This window comes from Panthera uncia, assembly GCF_023721935.1.
Source record: "Panthera uncia isolate 11264 chromosome A1 unlocalized genomic scaffold, Puncia_PCG_1.0 HiC_scaffold_17, whole genome shotgun sequence".
In the NCBI taxonomy this organism is placed as follows: Eukaryota; Metazoa; Chordata; class Mammalia; order Carnivora; family Felidae; genus Panthera; species Panthera uncia.
The window spans coordinates 7082978-7098339 of record NW_026057577.1 but is presented as its reverse complement, the minus strand read 5'-3'; the positions used below and the strand labels follow the sequence as shown (position 1 = coordinate 7098339).

Below are 15362 nucleotides of genomic sequence, written 5' to 3'. Positions count from 1 at the left end.
CAGGTAATATTCAGTGTCTGGGGATTTTCCCAAGGGGTTGCTCAGGAAAGGCCTCATGGAGGAGGTGACAATTATGGAGAGGTTGGGTTGCAAGAGGAGGGAGGGAGGGTTCCAGGTAGGGGAAGGAAGGAGCCAGAGGAAAGTCACCAGGTGGAATGAGTTAGCATGGTTAGGAACCAAGGGTGTGTCTCTCCCTTGTGAGGGAGAACAGTGGAGCTCAGTGTGGGACTCCCACCCACGAACCACTCTGTTCCTCCATGGACAAACTCAGTCCCTGGACCCAGTGCTGGGTTCTGGAGGGGCCTGATCCCCTGTGATCCTGGTTTCCTTGAGGTGACCTACAGCAGCCTGGCCTGAGTCCTGCGGTGGCCTTGTCTCTGGTTGCCCCAGCATCCACCTATAAGCTTGGCTCCACATCCCAAAGAAAATACAGGGAACTTCAGAAAACCATTGTCAAGGGATGGGGTTACTTCTTTAAGGGGGAGGAATAGGAGGGCGGAATTGAGGTGGTTACAACATCCCAGACAGCAATAAACTAAACCAGATAACCTCCCAGCCACTCCTGCTCGTCCCCCAGAAAACCTGACCCAGGTCTCTTCTGTGCTCCCCACACTTTCACCTCAACCCCGACTGTAGTCTCCTTCCTGACATCCCTACGCCCAGTGGACGCCCCCAAAGGCAGCCAAACAACAGCTAGCAAAGCCTAGGGGCATTGCCTGGGAGCGGCCCCATTCTAGCCCCATTTCAAAGATGGGGAAACTGAGAGGCTTGTCATATGCCCAAAGATGGCAGGCCCAGTAGATAGTGGGTCTTCTGGCTCAGGTGCAAGTGGGGCATAGGGGAGGTCCCTGACACCCAAGAAGGGGAAAGACAACGGATGTCAGAAAGGGGCATTGGACCCCTTCTGGTTGGCTCTGGTCTCCACGCTGCCAGCTCCCTGCCACCCTGGCCTCTCTGAGCTCTCATGGCTCTGTCCTGCCCCCCACCCCTGCTGCCTGGCTGCTTGTTAAAATGTTGCTGAGATAGGTGGCAGCGGGGCGGGGATCCCCCTGTTATGACGGTGGTCATGGGACGCTGACTCACTGCTGGCCAGACCACCTGACCTCACCCGGCAGGCAGGCGAGAGGGCCCTGCCAGGGGGTTCCCCAGCTGCCGCCTTGTTTACTTCTCACTGGCCTTGGGGGAGGGCAGGGCAAGGGCCATGTTCAACAGTAGGGCATCCTGGGAAGGTCACAGCTGGGACTCTCTAGAGCTGGGGGGGGGGGGGGGGGGGGGGCTCCAGGTTGGTTTCCCTGGGCCCCATTCCCTGCCACCCCCTTTTCACCTAAACTCCTCATCCCTCCTCTCAAATCATGGTCCCAAATAGGGCTGAACAGAGGAGAAAGCAAAGGAGGTTCTGCTGGCAGCGTCTGTTTCCGCTGCTTGTTTGGACAGGGGCCGCACCTTGAGCCCTTCCTGAAGGGCTTTCCTTCTGTGCTCCCACTGATTCAGATGAGGCTGCTGAAACCTGGGGGGAGGTGGGACGCTGGGCTCTTGGCTCAGCCTGTTCTGGGCTGCCAGGCTCCCAGGCTGCTGAGTCACCCCCATGGACACCTGTGGGCCCTGCAGCTTCTGCCCGGCACCCCCTGACCCTGTCTGCGGGGCACTGGGCATTGGGTCAGTTTCCCAGGCTCCCAATAGGGATGCAGGAAGGGGTCTGAGAGGGTATATCCTCTCAAAAAGGGCTTCTTTGGCCTGGGCGGGGGTGTGAAGACTTGCCTAGTCTGGAACCCCTGGGGAGGACCCAGCACACCTGTGGACAGGTCCCTGCTCTGCTTCCAGGGGCAAACCGCCTTCACATCTGAGCCAAATCCACCCACCCTTCCCTTCTGGGTTTCCCATCCCTTGAGGTTTTACCTGCTCCCACAAACCACACCATGAGAGGACAGGATTTTGACTCAGCAGGTCTGACTTCTCACAGGACCCGACCTGGGAGATGACATTGGATGATATACCCTTCCTGCCCACCTCCTTCCAAGACCCCCCCCCCCCCAACTTCCTCCAGACCTTGTGAACAGGTGGATTTTGTCACATGAAGCAGTGTTTCTTGGTTACTAGCTGGAGGGCTGTTGGTCTGACCCCTGGGGTGCCCGTGAGACCCACAGGCCTGAGACTACACAGGCCGTTGGGGCACCACCTGCTGAACCGAGCTCTGCGCTGACAGGTGGGTGCCTGGCTGCCCATGGGGAGCTCCCTGGGCTGCAGTGAACCCGTAATGACTACCGAGGCTCCAGGAAGCCTTGGCTGGCCCTCCGGCCAGGTGAGCGTGAGGAGACTCTGGGCTCAACCTTACTCTCTATTATACTGGGAGCTCCCTGATCCTCAGGCCTGAGCTGGGGGTATGTCCCTCATGCCAGTAAGGGGCCATCATAGGGGATGCTGGGGGCGGTGGAGCGGGCTGCCACCCGGGAAGCCGAGTGCTTCGGGAGGCTGTGAAGAATGCAGACTCGGGACAGCACCTAGGGGACTAGTTTGTTCTGGCCTGGGGCTTCCCGCCTCTGTGGGCCCCCTCCCGCTGCGCTGGGTATCCCCGGCGGCCTCCGTTCTGCTTTGCTGAGTCACCGCCCGGCCCAAGCCTGGGAGGGCTTTGGGGCGGGACCCCTTCGGGGTGCCTCCCCTCAGGTGAGGATGACGGGGTCCCGGCCTAGATGTCGGAGTCCTAGGCCGGTCTCTTGGGGTGCGCTAAGGACATGAGGAGAGGTGTCGGCAATACGGGAGTACCGGAGACTGTGAGGGAACACTTGGGGACGCGGGAGAAGAGGGGGGAGCGCGCTGGAGGCCTATGCAGGGCGGCTCGCGCTCGCCTGGGGGGCGGAGCGGGCCGCCGAGTCCCCGCCCCCAGGAGGCCGTCCTGGGCGGGGCTTCCCGCGTTCTCTACAAAAGCCGAGCGCTCTTTGCCGCTGCGGCCCAGCTCGCTTCCTCCTCACCAACAAGCAGTGATGGCGTCGCTCACCGTCAAGGCCTACCTTCTGGGCAAGGAGGACGCGGCCCGTGAGATCCGCCGCTTCAGCTTCTGCTTCAGCCCAGAACCCGAGGCGGAGGCGGAGGCGGAGGCCGAGGCGGAGGTCGCGGCTGGGCCCGGACCCTGCGAACGGCTGCTGAGCCGGGTGGCCGCCCTGTTCCCCGCGCTGCGGCCCGGAGGCTTCCAGACGCACTATCGCGGTGAGCGGGCCGGGCGCCCTCGGGCAGCTGCTCGGGGCCGTGACGCAGGCTTGCCGTGCGGGGCGGGGTGGCTGGCCCTTCTCGTCCGGCCTGGAGGAGCCTGCCGGGGTCTGCTCTGACCGCTGTCTGGGTGGGCGTCGAGTCGGCCTCGGGCGCACTTCTGGGCCGGGTGCTGCAAGGCTCTCTCGGTGGGTTTCAGGCCCGGGGGCGCAGGGCGCCGCCCCTCCCCCTGCAGTGACGTCGCAGATCTTGGCAAGGGCGCGTGGGGGCGTCCTAGCCGGTTCCCGGCGGGCACTCAGGTTACGCTGACATCCTGTGGCTGCCGAATCTGGGCTGGCTAGGGCCGGGTGGGGGTTCAGATAGGGCCCGGGAAGGGCCGGCCGGGGGCAGAAGTGAGACGGGAGAACGAGCGCGGGGGTGCGAGGGCTCAGGCAGGGCTGCCTGGCTGACGAGTGCGCACACTGCCCCCCTGGCAGTGGACAGAAGGCCAAAAGCAAAACATTCTTCAGAAGCGTCGGTGGAGGGACAGAAGCCCGGGAACCAGCTCAGTTTCTTGCTGCGCTGGTGTGACTGGTGGCTGCTGGTGGGTGGGGTGGGGAAGTGGTTGTGGCTGGGAGGGAGGCGGGCAGCCAAGGCCGGCCCCTGGGGAGGGGCAGCGCCGGGACCTCCCTTAGGAGTGCTGCCAGCTGGTCTGCCCGCTTCTGGATTGTTTTGTTTTGTTTTGTGATGACTTTATTGAGCTGTAATTCACTTACAATTCACCCACTGTTACCGTGCACAGTTTTGAGCGACTTGTGCAACTATCATCACAGTTTTCAGAACCTTTTCATCACATTACAAAGAAAGTGTACCCTTTGGCTCTCTTCCTGTTCTCCTCACCCCTAAGCAACCACTGATCTTTTTCTGTATGGACGTCCTTATTCTGGACATTTCACATAAATCTGTACATGGAATCTGACAATTATGTATTCTTTGGTGACTGGCTTCCTAGCATAACATTTTCGAGGTTTACATGTGCTGTAGCATAGTTCAGTACTTAATTCCTTTTTGTGATGAATAGTCTCCCATTTTACAGACATACCACATTTTGTTTATGCATTCATTAGTTGATGGATATTTTGGTTAATCACCTTATGATATCCTGCCCCTGTTCTTGTGGTGGACGTTTCATCTGTGGTGGCCCACAGACCTGGCCCAGTCTGCATGGTGTAATGTACTGTGTGGTTTGGTCTACGTGGTGGGACTTGAACACCATTAGCTAAATCTAAGTCTAAAAATGCAAGAGTACATACAGATACTTTAGCTTCATTGGAGCAGGAAGTAGGCAGACCTAAACCACAGGAGGTCCAAGGCCTTTGGAAGGGCTGGGCCCCTAGGAACCCATCACAGGTGTGGATCTCCTGCAGTTGAAGATGGGTCTAAAGCGTGGTCGGAAGTGGACCGAGGCAGCACCTGTTTACAGGACAGCTGGCTTAAAGACAGAGCAGGTGGCCGGCTGTCCCTGGGAACACATGCTCTGTCTCCTGTGGGCGTCCACGGCCCATGTTGGGGTGCTTACCTTCCAGGCAGTGGGGAGTGAAAGGGCATTCTGACCTCTGGCCTCAGCCCTGCTGGCCCCTGGCTCACACAGGTGTGCCTCAGTTTCTAGGCCTGCAGGTGCCCCTTTAGGGTTGACCTCAGCCCCTCTGAGCAGCTTGTGTTGGGCTGAGAAGCCCTGGGTGCTCACGTGCTGTCTTTTAAACAATCTAGATGAGGATGGAGACTTGGTTGCCTTTTCCAGCGATGAGGAGCTGACCATGGCAATGTCCTATGTGAAGGATGACATCTTCCGTATTTACATTAAAGGTAAAGGTCTGAAGCTGGGTGCTTCTTCTAAGTAAGGCCAGCTTGAGGTTTTTGAGAAATCCCTTCAGAGTGGGAGGGGGAAAGAACCTGTGGGTTGAAACCGAGACTTAATCATCACTGTGCTTGGCCCGAGAAAGGAGTCTGTCCACCGCATGGGGTGGGGCCTGAGGATCTCTGGGTTCACTCTTGATTATGCCCAGACCAAGTGCCTTGGGCTGGGACAGCTTTGGGGGTGCTGTGGGGTTTATTGTAATATGGGGCAAGGCCAAAGCTGTGTAGACACAGCTCCCTGCCACTTCTCGCTCGTCTGGGTACCAGCACAGGGACCAGGAACCTCCTGGCAGTTTCTCAGGTCCCTTTGTTATTGTCACTTGAACAGCTGAGTTCTGCAGGGACTCTGGAGAGTAGGGCTGGGGCCTGCTAACTGAAAGCCCTATGGTGGTGATGAATGGGAGACTTCTGGGGTCCCACCTCTTGGCTCTCTGTCCTTCCTGCAGAGAAGAAGGAGTGCCGGCGGGACCACCGCCCCCCGTGTGCTCAGGAGGCACCCCGCAGCATGGTGCACCCCAACGTGATCTGTGATGGTTGCAATGGGCCGGTGGTGGGGACCCGCTACAAATGCAGCGTCTGCCCGGACTATGACTTGTGTGCTGCCTGTGAGGGGAAGGGCTTGCACAGAGAGCACAACAAGCTTGTCTTCCCCACCACCTTTGGGCCCTTCTCCGAGGTGAGTAGGGCTTCCCTGAGGGCTGGGGTGGGCCTGGAGTGGGCCTGGGGCGGAGGGAGTCCCCTGACATGGTGTTGTGCCACCCCTCTGCTTGCTCCTTGTCAGGGCTTCTCACATAGCCGCTGGCTCCGGAAACTGAAACATGGGCACTTTGGGTGGCCCGGCTGGGAGATGGGCCCACCGGGGAATTGGAGCCCACGTCCCCCTCGTGCAGGGGATGCCCGCCCCAGCCCTGCGGCGGAGTCAGGTGAGGCTTGAGTCTGCCGGCTTCTGAAGGGTGAGATGGCAGGCCTGGTGGAGCCGGAGGGCCTTCCCCAAGTCCCGAGTCTGCTGCTGGGCCTGTGGCCTGGCAGGCACTTCACAGCTGTTCACAGCATTTGATCCTAACAAAACCCTGCAAAGTGGGGGGACATTGTCTTCATTTCATAGCTGGAAAACTGAGGCACCTAAGTGCCCAAGGCCACTAACTCACCTGCACTGAATCTAGCCACGGCCCAGGCGTGATCAGCTGTAATCTTCCCCCAGCTTCTGCCTCACAATGCTGCCCTTCTGAGGTGGCCCTCACCTATAGGCAGGGAGGCCCTGAGAGCTCCCACACCTCTGTGATATGCCCGCTGCTGCTTTTGTGTTGGCTGCCAGCAAAATCAGCTAAATCTGCTCAAGGCTTTTATTTATTTATTTATTTACTTACTTACTTAAAGTTTATATATTTATTTTGAGAGACAGAGCATGAGCTGGGGAGGGGTAGACGGGGCGGGATCCACACTGTTGGTGCAGAGCTTGATGTGGGGCTCAGTCCCACAAAGCTGAGATCATGACCTGAGCTGAAAGTAAGAGTCTGATGCTTAAGTGACTGAGCACCACCACCGCCCCCTTTTTTTTTTTAAAGTAAGGTCTACACCCAACATGCAGCTTGAACTCGACCCTGAGATCAAGAGTCCCATGCTGTACTGACTGAGCTATCCAGGTGCCTCTGCTCAAGTCTTTTTTTATTTTTCTCTCTCTCTTTTTTTTTTTTAAATGTTTGGCTTATTTTGAGAGAGAGCAGGGGAGGGGCAGAGAGTCCCAAGTAAGCTCCGCACTGGCAGCGCAGAGCCTGACGTGGGGCTTGATCCTATGGGTCATGAGTTCATGACCTGAGCCAAAACCAACCAAGAGTCAAACACTCAACCAGGTGAGGCACCCAGGCACCCACCCACACTCAAGTCTTTTTAAATACAATCACAAAGTTAACTTACATGTGGCTTGTGTTCTAGATTTTTGGATTTTGGTTTTATTCTGATTTTATTAACTGTCCTTCGATTTACCTCATCCTTTGGAACAAAGATGGGGATGTTTGTTTGATTTTTGATGTGGTTTGAGCTAGAACGTGGTCTATTTTTTCTACTGCGTGTACTGAATCCCCCACAGGTTTCTGAGCACCGGGGTCACAAAGGGGCCGAGAGTGGGAGAGAGTGAGGGAGGGCTGCCAGGACAAGGCCCCTGGGGATAGAGGGGACCCATAATGAACTTGATAGGATTGCAACAGGTGTTCAAGTTACTGAGAAACATGCTTTGAATTAAACATCCTTGTTTTTTGCAAATCAAAGCTTCTGGCCCATCGGAGGACCCCAGCGTGAATTTCCTTAAGAATGTAGGGGAGAGTGTGGCAGCTGCCCTCAGCCCTCTGGGTAAGTGGCTGTCTTTGTCCTCTGACAGCAGCGTTTCGAGAACTAGTGGGTGGCTGTCTGGTGGCTTGCCCCTGGGACACTGTAGAGGAGTTGTCACTGCTGTGCCCTTGATACTAGTGAGCATCTGTTGGCTCACCTTGACCTTTGCCATGTGCTGCACCCCAGGTCACTCAGTTGAAATCCCTGACAAATTCTTGAGCTTTCCACTGGTGTGAATTGGAAGCAGTGAGTGTGTGGTTGGGATAATCCCAAGAGGCTCAGCTGCAGGGCTGGCCTGTCCACTTCAGATAGTTCTTCCCACAAAGGGCAGTCTGCACTTTCCCCGAACGTGAGTCTTGGGTTTACCCAAGGACTTAAGTGAGCAGTTAGCTGAGATGCTGTTTCTTTTTTTCTCCCCTCCACACCCCCCCCCCTTTTTTTTTTTCTTTGCAACCCCAGCTTTTCTGGGTGCTTTCTACGTGCCTGGCTTGTGCCCGAGCTGGGGAGCAGTGTGTGATAAGGAGTTCTGTGTGACACTGGATTTCACAGATGTGAGGTTTCTCCATGGGTGAACCACAGCGAGTACCTTCCTGGTGGTGTGACTGGCCCTAGGCTATATCTATTTATTTTTGTAATTTTTTTTTTAAGTTTATTTCGGAGAGTGTGCACACGCTGGTGAATGGGGGACAGGCACAGAGAGAAAGAGAGAGAATCCCAAGCAGGCTCCCTGCAGCTAGCACAGAGTCTGATGTGGGGTTTGAACTCAGGAACTGTGAATCATGACCTGAGCTGAAGTCTGAAGTTTAACTGACTGAGCCACCCAGGTGCCCCTGGCCTGAGGCTTTAGAAAGTACCTTCTGCATCTGCTGGTCTTGATGTGGGGGCTTCCAGACAGGGCTTTGTGGCAGTGATAGCCCACTACAAAGGTGACAAGATTATAGTGGCTCCATGATCTCTGACTAGAAGTGCTCTGCTTTGTGACTGCAGTGGCAGGAAGTGCCCACACAGATGGTCTAGAAGTCATGTCCAGTGTCTGAAAGGATGCTGGTGGAAGGGGAGGCATGACTGCCCTCACCTCCAGCGTGAGAGCACCCCAGCTCCCACTCCTTCAGCCCAGAATGCAGCTTTGCGGCAGCAGTGATGTCCTGGCATTGCTGCCCGTCAACACCTCAGGCCACATACTGTTTTTGTACTGGTGTTTCAGGCACTTGAGGGAGAGAAAAGAACTAATGTTGTTAATGCTTTATAAGGGGCATCAAATCAAGAGATCAGCTAGTGCTAAACCCCAGCTGCCACTCACTTACAACGTGGTGTTGAGAGCGTGAAGGCCCTGGGTATTTTGAGAGATGGTCCTCCAAAGGCTGGGATTTAGGGGCACGGGAAGCTTCTTTTTGGAAGACAGTTAATGGGCAGTGGTTCTCTAGCCTGGCTGAGCATCAGAATCACCAACACGGGTTTTTGGGGTGTAGATTTTGTTATATGGGAATGTTACTAAAAGGACTCTGAAGAACAAAGTCCTTCACTAAAAAGAACGAACAAGACAAGCCGGTGAGTCCTAAAGCCAAGTTTAGGTTCAGGTAGGGAACTTTGGAACAGTGTAGAGTCTCAGGTCCACTTTTTTGATTCTGGTAAATGGGTCTTGGGTAGGGCCCGGGGTCTGTGTTTTGAAGGCTTCCCAGGCCACTCTGGGTCACATTTGCTGTCCATCTGGAGACCCATCTGAGCTTGTGGCATGTTTCAGACCTTGACCTGGGTGCCCCACTCAAGACATCTGGGAATAATTTTGGCAGTGCCCAGGTGTTTTGGGATGAGGGTAAAGGCCCTTTTTAAGTCTTTCAAAGTGGGTGGAGTTGCTTTCTACAACTAGGGAGGAGCCTAGAGCTCTACGAAACAAGTAAAGTTTCAGTAAATATGCCTTTGAGTAATTTCAGTCCCGGAGAGCCACTTGAGGAATTGATTAAGCTCTGGTGTTGTAGGTATCTTCCTTTCTCATGAGTACCTGATGGCTAGGATGACTCATACTGCCAACGGCCGAGAAGGGACTGTTCCCAGAGCAGGGGCCCAGGGACAGCCGTTAATACCTCCCAGAGGGCAGTCTATGTGCAGTGACTCAGCGGCTTTAAAGTAAAACTCCAAGGCCTTTTTTGGTAGGTGCCATGAGAACCAGCTGAGCAGGTCCACTGCTGAGTCCTAGGACTGTTCCTGGCCTGAGTTTGCAGTCCCTGACGTCCAGGACTTGAGAAAACCCTTCCCCACACAGAGGCTTTGGGGGAAGCAGGGCACAGACTGTGGTACATATTGTAAGCCCCTAAGTGTCAGGTTATCATCAGTTGGAGAACTTGGCTTCTAGAATCTCTCGTTCATTGACAGAAGTCCCATTGTTCATCCATAAAGAAAAGTGAGAGTATGTGGGTGTTCATTGTACTGTTCCAAATTTTCTGTTTGTTGGAACCTTTCATGATGAAATATTGGAGGATAGTAGGGTAAAAACAGCTTAACTATGGCAGATGGGGGGGTGGGTATTGGTAGCTAAGCCTGTCTCTATCTCTGCTCCTCAAACTCTACCAAAATAACAGTAAAGGGATTAAACAACATGGTGAAAAAATCATAGGGGACAAGATGAGGTGACATCAAACTTTGGAAGGTGGGAAATGGATGGAGGGTAGTAACCAACAGTGGAGGCATCAGAAGCCCACATCCTGCACAGGAATACTGGTGAGAGGCAAGATGGCCGCTCAGGGTCCAGGAGAGGCCAAGGAGCAGTCAAGACCACTGTTCGGGGATCATGTAGAGATCACTGGCTGGTCAGCCAGATGGTGGCCCTTGCCAACCCATGCACAAGACCTGATGTTTAATTGCTGGACCCAGGGAAGCTTTAGCCTTAAGGACACTATTACCTTACCCTGCCCTGTGTCCACAGCCTGGAATTGGGCACCATGAATGAGCAGTGGGTCTCTAGCAGGCGCTAGGGAGTCCCTGCTCAGGGGAGGCCGAGCATGCTGGAGCAGAGTCCCACAGCTCTGCTGCCTAGGATCCTGATGCCTGGCCATACACCCAGTCACCCTGCAGAGGGAAATGAATGATGGCCCTGGCCCCACAGGGAGTGCCTCACTAGGATCGACTGCCATAGATCACCGACCATTTGGGAAAATCTCAGCACATGGACAAGAAGGAACTTGGGAAAGGACATTACAGGAAAAAGAATGTTAACATCCTCAGTGAGATACAAAAATATATTTCTATCCTTGAAAAAAGAATAGGATACCATAAAATGACAACAGATTAAAAAAATTTTTTTTAGTGTTTATTTTTGAGAGAGAGAGAGAGCTCACGTGTGAGCAAGGAAGAGGCAGAGGGAGACAGGATACGAGGTGGACTCCACACCGACAGCAGAGAGTCCTATGTGGGGCTTGAACTTCCAAACTGTGAGAATCATGATCTGAGCCAAAGACAGACTGAGCCACCCAGGTGCGCTCCAAGATAAGAACAGATAAGAATGTTCTTAGAATCCAGAAGAAAAATAACAAAGACCTCAGAAGGGGGCTTAGATTTTCAGGTCATTTTGAGGAGATATTCCAGAAGCAAAACAAATAGAGATGAGAAGAGGGAAAAAGTGAGAAGATTTGAGGATTGATCCTGGAGGCCCAGTATAGGATGAATAATAGAAATGCTAAAAAGAACAGACAAAACCGAAGGAAGGAAATGAGCAAAGAATGTAAGAGCATCTCAGCACTAAGGACATTAACCTCTGGATTGAAGGGGACCCCAGTTGTCTTGGACAATGACCAAAAACCCCACACCAGAGCTTATTGCCTGGTTTCGGAGCCCTTTGGATAAAGGGAGGCTCTGGAAATGCTCCAGGTTATCCTAAAAACTGGAGAGTTCAAAGCGCCAGCACTGGAAGCCGGAAGACCATGGAACAACCAGTGACCTCAAAAGCCTGAGCTAAAATGGTTTTTCAACCAAGAGAGCTACCCCCACCTGATTGTCAAGTGTGAGGGCAGAACAAAGTTGTTTTCAGGTATGCAAGGTCTTAGTCATCTTCCTTGGCTCGGACCCTCCCCCAACCCAACAAAATGAAGACATAAACACAGAACGAGGAAGGTGTTCAAAATACGGGACCCAAAACATGAGCAAGATGGGAGGCATCAGGTAGGAGAGGAGAGGCAGGTGCAGCATAGCTGTGCCTCTGGCCCAGGGAGCTGCCAGCATGGGGCAGAGCCGGGGGTGGTGCTAGAGGGATGGTTTCCAGGGAAAAACTGGACCTGTAGGGGTATCTGGCACTTAACCCAGGTAGAAAATTCCATAGAGCTGTTGGCAGAATACGGAGAGAGCAAATGAGAAAAGTGAGTGTTGTTAATGTTGCCAAAAAAAAAAAACCAACCAAAAAAACTACAAGGAAATAAGTTCAGTATTTGGGCTGGCAAAGAACAATATTTATATAGTGGCATTATGTTGTCACTAAAAGTTTTGAAAGCATAGGGGAAGGGGAGGTAAGTGGATCTAGAATAAGAAGCCAACAAGGAAGAGCAGTGTGGATTGAAAGCTGTCTTTGGGAGTGGGCAGGCTGTGGTGGGGGACAGGGAGTCTTCGAGATAGCCTTTAGGAGCTGACTCTAAGCCGTGGGCGTGTCGTCCTTTGAGAAATTAGTTAGAAACACAGCCTGGCGTCTGGGTAGCTGTCAGTTAAGTGTCTGACTCAGGTCGTGATCTCAATGGTTCGTGAGATCGAGCCCTACACCAGGCTCTGTGTTGACAGCATGGAGCCTGCTTAGATTCTATCTCTCTCTCCCTGCCTCTCTCCCACTCAACGCTCTCTCAAAAATAAACTTTAGGGCACTGGGTGGCTCAATAGGTTAAGCGTCTGACTTTGGCTCAGGTCATGATCTCACGGTTGTTGAGTTTGAGCCCCACATCGGGCTTGCTGCTCTCTGTGCAGAGTTCGCTTCATATCCTCTGTCCATCTGTCTCTGCCCTTCCTGCTGGTGTGTTGTCACTTTTCTCTCAAAAACAAACTTAAAAAAGAGCACCAGGGACCACCTTCCGGGTCCTCAGTGAGCATGTGCCCGTGTGAGAGACCAGAGGAGACCTGCTGGCCTGTGTTTCCAGCCTCACAAAGTTAAGCAGGATTCTAGCATTTACTCTGTTTTTCACATCACCAGGCCCCACACACAAGTGTGATGCTTCATGTGGTCCTCAGCGCCATGGCTGGGACAGCCTGGCCACCTGGGGTTTGGCTCCCCATTCCTAGGGCTTGGCCCTGCCTGCCATACAGCTGCTGCCCACACATTTAGGGAAAAACAAGATCTCTTTATGGGTTTTCTGGCTCCAAAGCTGACCTGGGATGTTAGTGGAGATTAAAGTTTCCTTAAGTTGGAAGAAGAGAAAGGTCCAATGAGGTGGACAAGTCAGCAGAGTTTTTCTAGAAGCCAGGATATTGGGAGCAGTCAGCCCTTGGGATCTTGAAGATAAAGAAATGACCATCCATTTGCCTGGTCCTGCTCTGGCTGTGTGACTGTGGAGGGTAGCAGATCCCACTCTGTCCTGACCCGTGACGCTCAGGGGGACTGAACATGGAAGGGCTCTGTAAGCCCGTGCGCCCCACACACTGTGTCACATCAGGGAGGCCCTGTGAAGGCCTCACTGGTTTTTGTTTCCTCCTCGGTCTCTCTAGGCATCGAAGTGGATATTGACGTGGAACATGGAGGGAAGAGAAGCCGCCTCACGCCCGTCTCTCCGGGCAGCTCCAGCACGGAGGAGAAGTGTAGCTCTCAGCCGAGCAGCTGCTCTTCTGACCCCAGCAAACCGGACGGGGACACGGAGGGTGCTGCGCAGTCTCTGGCGGAGCAGATGGACAAGATAGCTCTAGAGCCGGGGCAGCCTGAGGCAAGTCTCCCCCTCCAGAGGCCACAGCCACTGCCTGGTGCTTACATGGCTGGCTGATGGCTTTTCTGTTACAGTTCAGTCTGTGAGCCCTCTGCTAGAACTTTCCTTGCCCTTTGTCCACACCTGCCTCTCCCAGGAACTGGGGCTGTGGGTGGGTCCTTGTGTGCTCATGACTGCTTCTGTTCCAGGAACAGATGGAGTCTGATAACTGTTCAGGAGGGGACGAGGACTGGACTCATTTATCTTCAAAAGAAGTAGACCCGTCTACAGGTGAACTCCAGTCTCTACAGATGCCCGAGTCCGAAGGGCCAGCCTCCCTAGACTCTTCTCAGGAAGGGCCCACAGGGCTGAAGGAGGCCGCGGTGTACCCACATCTGCCCCCAGGCAAGTGATTTCAAACAGTTTTATATTTCTACCTTTATCCTTCAGAGCATCTAGTCCCCTCCCTTTAGCTTCCAGACCCAGAGTCATGAAGGCGGTGGGATTTCAAGGCTCTGGCACCGCCACATACCCCTAGAAGTGGATTCAGAGTTCACCTTCCGTTTCCCTGAGGGAAATGTCGATCTCAGAGCTCCTACAGGAGCCGGGAAGGCCGACCTGTGGAGGGTGGCGTGCCTGGCGGTAGGGCCACATGAGGACTGCGCAGCCCCGGGTGCATTGAGTAGGAAAGGCAGCTGACATATTGCTTAGGTTCGTTATGATCACAAGACGACAATGTTTGAAATGGTAAGACAGGTGAAAACCCGGCTGTGGGCCAGATTTGGCTCTTTGGGCTACCAGTGTTTATGCATGTTCTCTGCCTCAGGGCAGGGGGCAGCAACCTATAGCTTATGGGACAAGAGTGAGTTTTTCATTTTTATCATGGTTGGAAAAAAATCAAGATATGAAAACTAGATGAAATTAAAATGGCAATGTCCAGAATAGAAGTTTTACTGGAGCACAGCCGTGCCTGTCTGTTGACACAGCATCTGGCTGTTTTATGCTGTAATGGCAGAACTGAGTAGTTGTGAGAAACCATATAGCCTCACACAACAGCTTAAGATATTTACTCTCTGGCCCTTTACGGGGAAAGCTGGTCAACCCTGGCCTGGGAACTTCACTCTGAAGGTCGAAGAGCCCGTGGAAGGGCCAGCTCCACAGGCACGGGGTGCTGGCTGGCTGGACTCGCCCTCATGGCTTTTGTCCTCTCTCTGGCAGAAGCTGACCCCCGGCTGATAGAGTCCCTCTCCCAGATGCTGTCCATGGGGTTCTCAGACGAAGGCGGCTGGCTCACCAGGCTCCTACAGACCAAGAACTATGACATCGGGGCTGCCCTGGACACCATCCAGTATTCAAAGCATCCACTGCCGTTGTGACAGCTTTTGCTCACTTGTTCTGTCCCCTTTCTTGTCTCATAGTTGTTTTGAGCTAGTGTAGAACAGCAGGGCCTCTGTAAGGGCCAGTTTCTCTGCATTCTTCTTCCAGAATCTGGGGGGTGGGGATGCATGAAGCCATATAGGGCAGGAGAACAAGTGAGAGGAGGAGACCCCAGCATGTGTGCCAATGTCTGAGAAACGTCTACCAGCTTTCCTTGGGTACGTGGAGGCTTCCTGGGGCAGACTGAAAGTCCTTGCTGGGGAGGACACTGAGGCCACATGGCAGCATATTCCTGTTCTCCCCCCACCAGGATTACACCAGCAGTCCAGAATGTCTTGTCTAATGGCCTTCTGCCTTTTTTTAATCACTACTCACATGCTGACATGTAGTTGATTTTTCTGCTAGAAACCTGATCCGCTCCAAGTTCAGACGAGTCCCGCCAACATCCTGTCTCCTGTCTGGGTGGAGGAGGAGCAAGTGCAGGAGGGGAGACTAGGGCAGCCTGGGACTGGTCAGGAGGGGGGGCCGAGGGGGCGGAGGCTGGAGCTCACAGATACTGCCTGTCGTTAACCACTGTAGTTCTCTCCTTTCCCCGCGTGTCCTTACTTTTAAAGTAAGAAACCCTTTGTAACCATTCTGTTGCTATGTTGTAAACAATCTGTAAGCACCTTAATCAAAGATGTTGCAACCAGAGATGAC

At 53.8% G+C, this 15362-nt stretch overlaps 1 protein-coding gene across 2 annotated transcripts; it reads left to right on the top strand.

The window, feature by feature from the left end:
• Positions 1-2919: 2919 nt before the first annotated feature.
• SQSTM1 (sequestosome 1) lies at positions 2920-15361 on the top strand. Of its 2 annotated transcripts, XM_049648977.1 has the most exons (8): positions 2920-3201; positions 4951-5046; positions 5544-5773; positions 5879-6020; positions 7363-7443; positions 13096-13307; positions 13496-13691; positions 14505-15361. In XM_049648977.1, exons 1-8 carry the CDS (start codon positions 2979-2981, stop codon positions 14660-14662), a joined length of 1338 nt encoding a protein of 445 aa, XP_049504934.1. In that variant the 5' UTR covers positions 2920-2978; the 3' UTR covers positions 14663-15361. The 2 variants fall into 2 exon arrangements, with proteins under 2 accessions (XP_049504934.1, XP_049504935.1); XM_049648978.1 differs by lacking the exon at positions 7363-7443.
• The last annotated feature ends 1 nt before the right edge of the window (position 15362 follows it).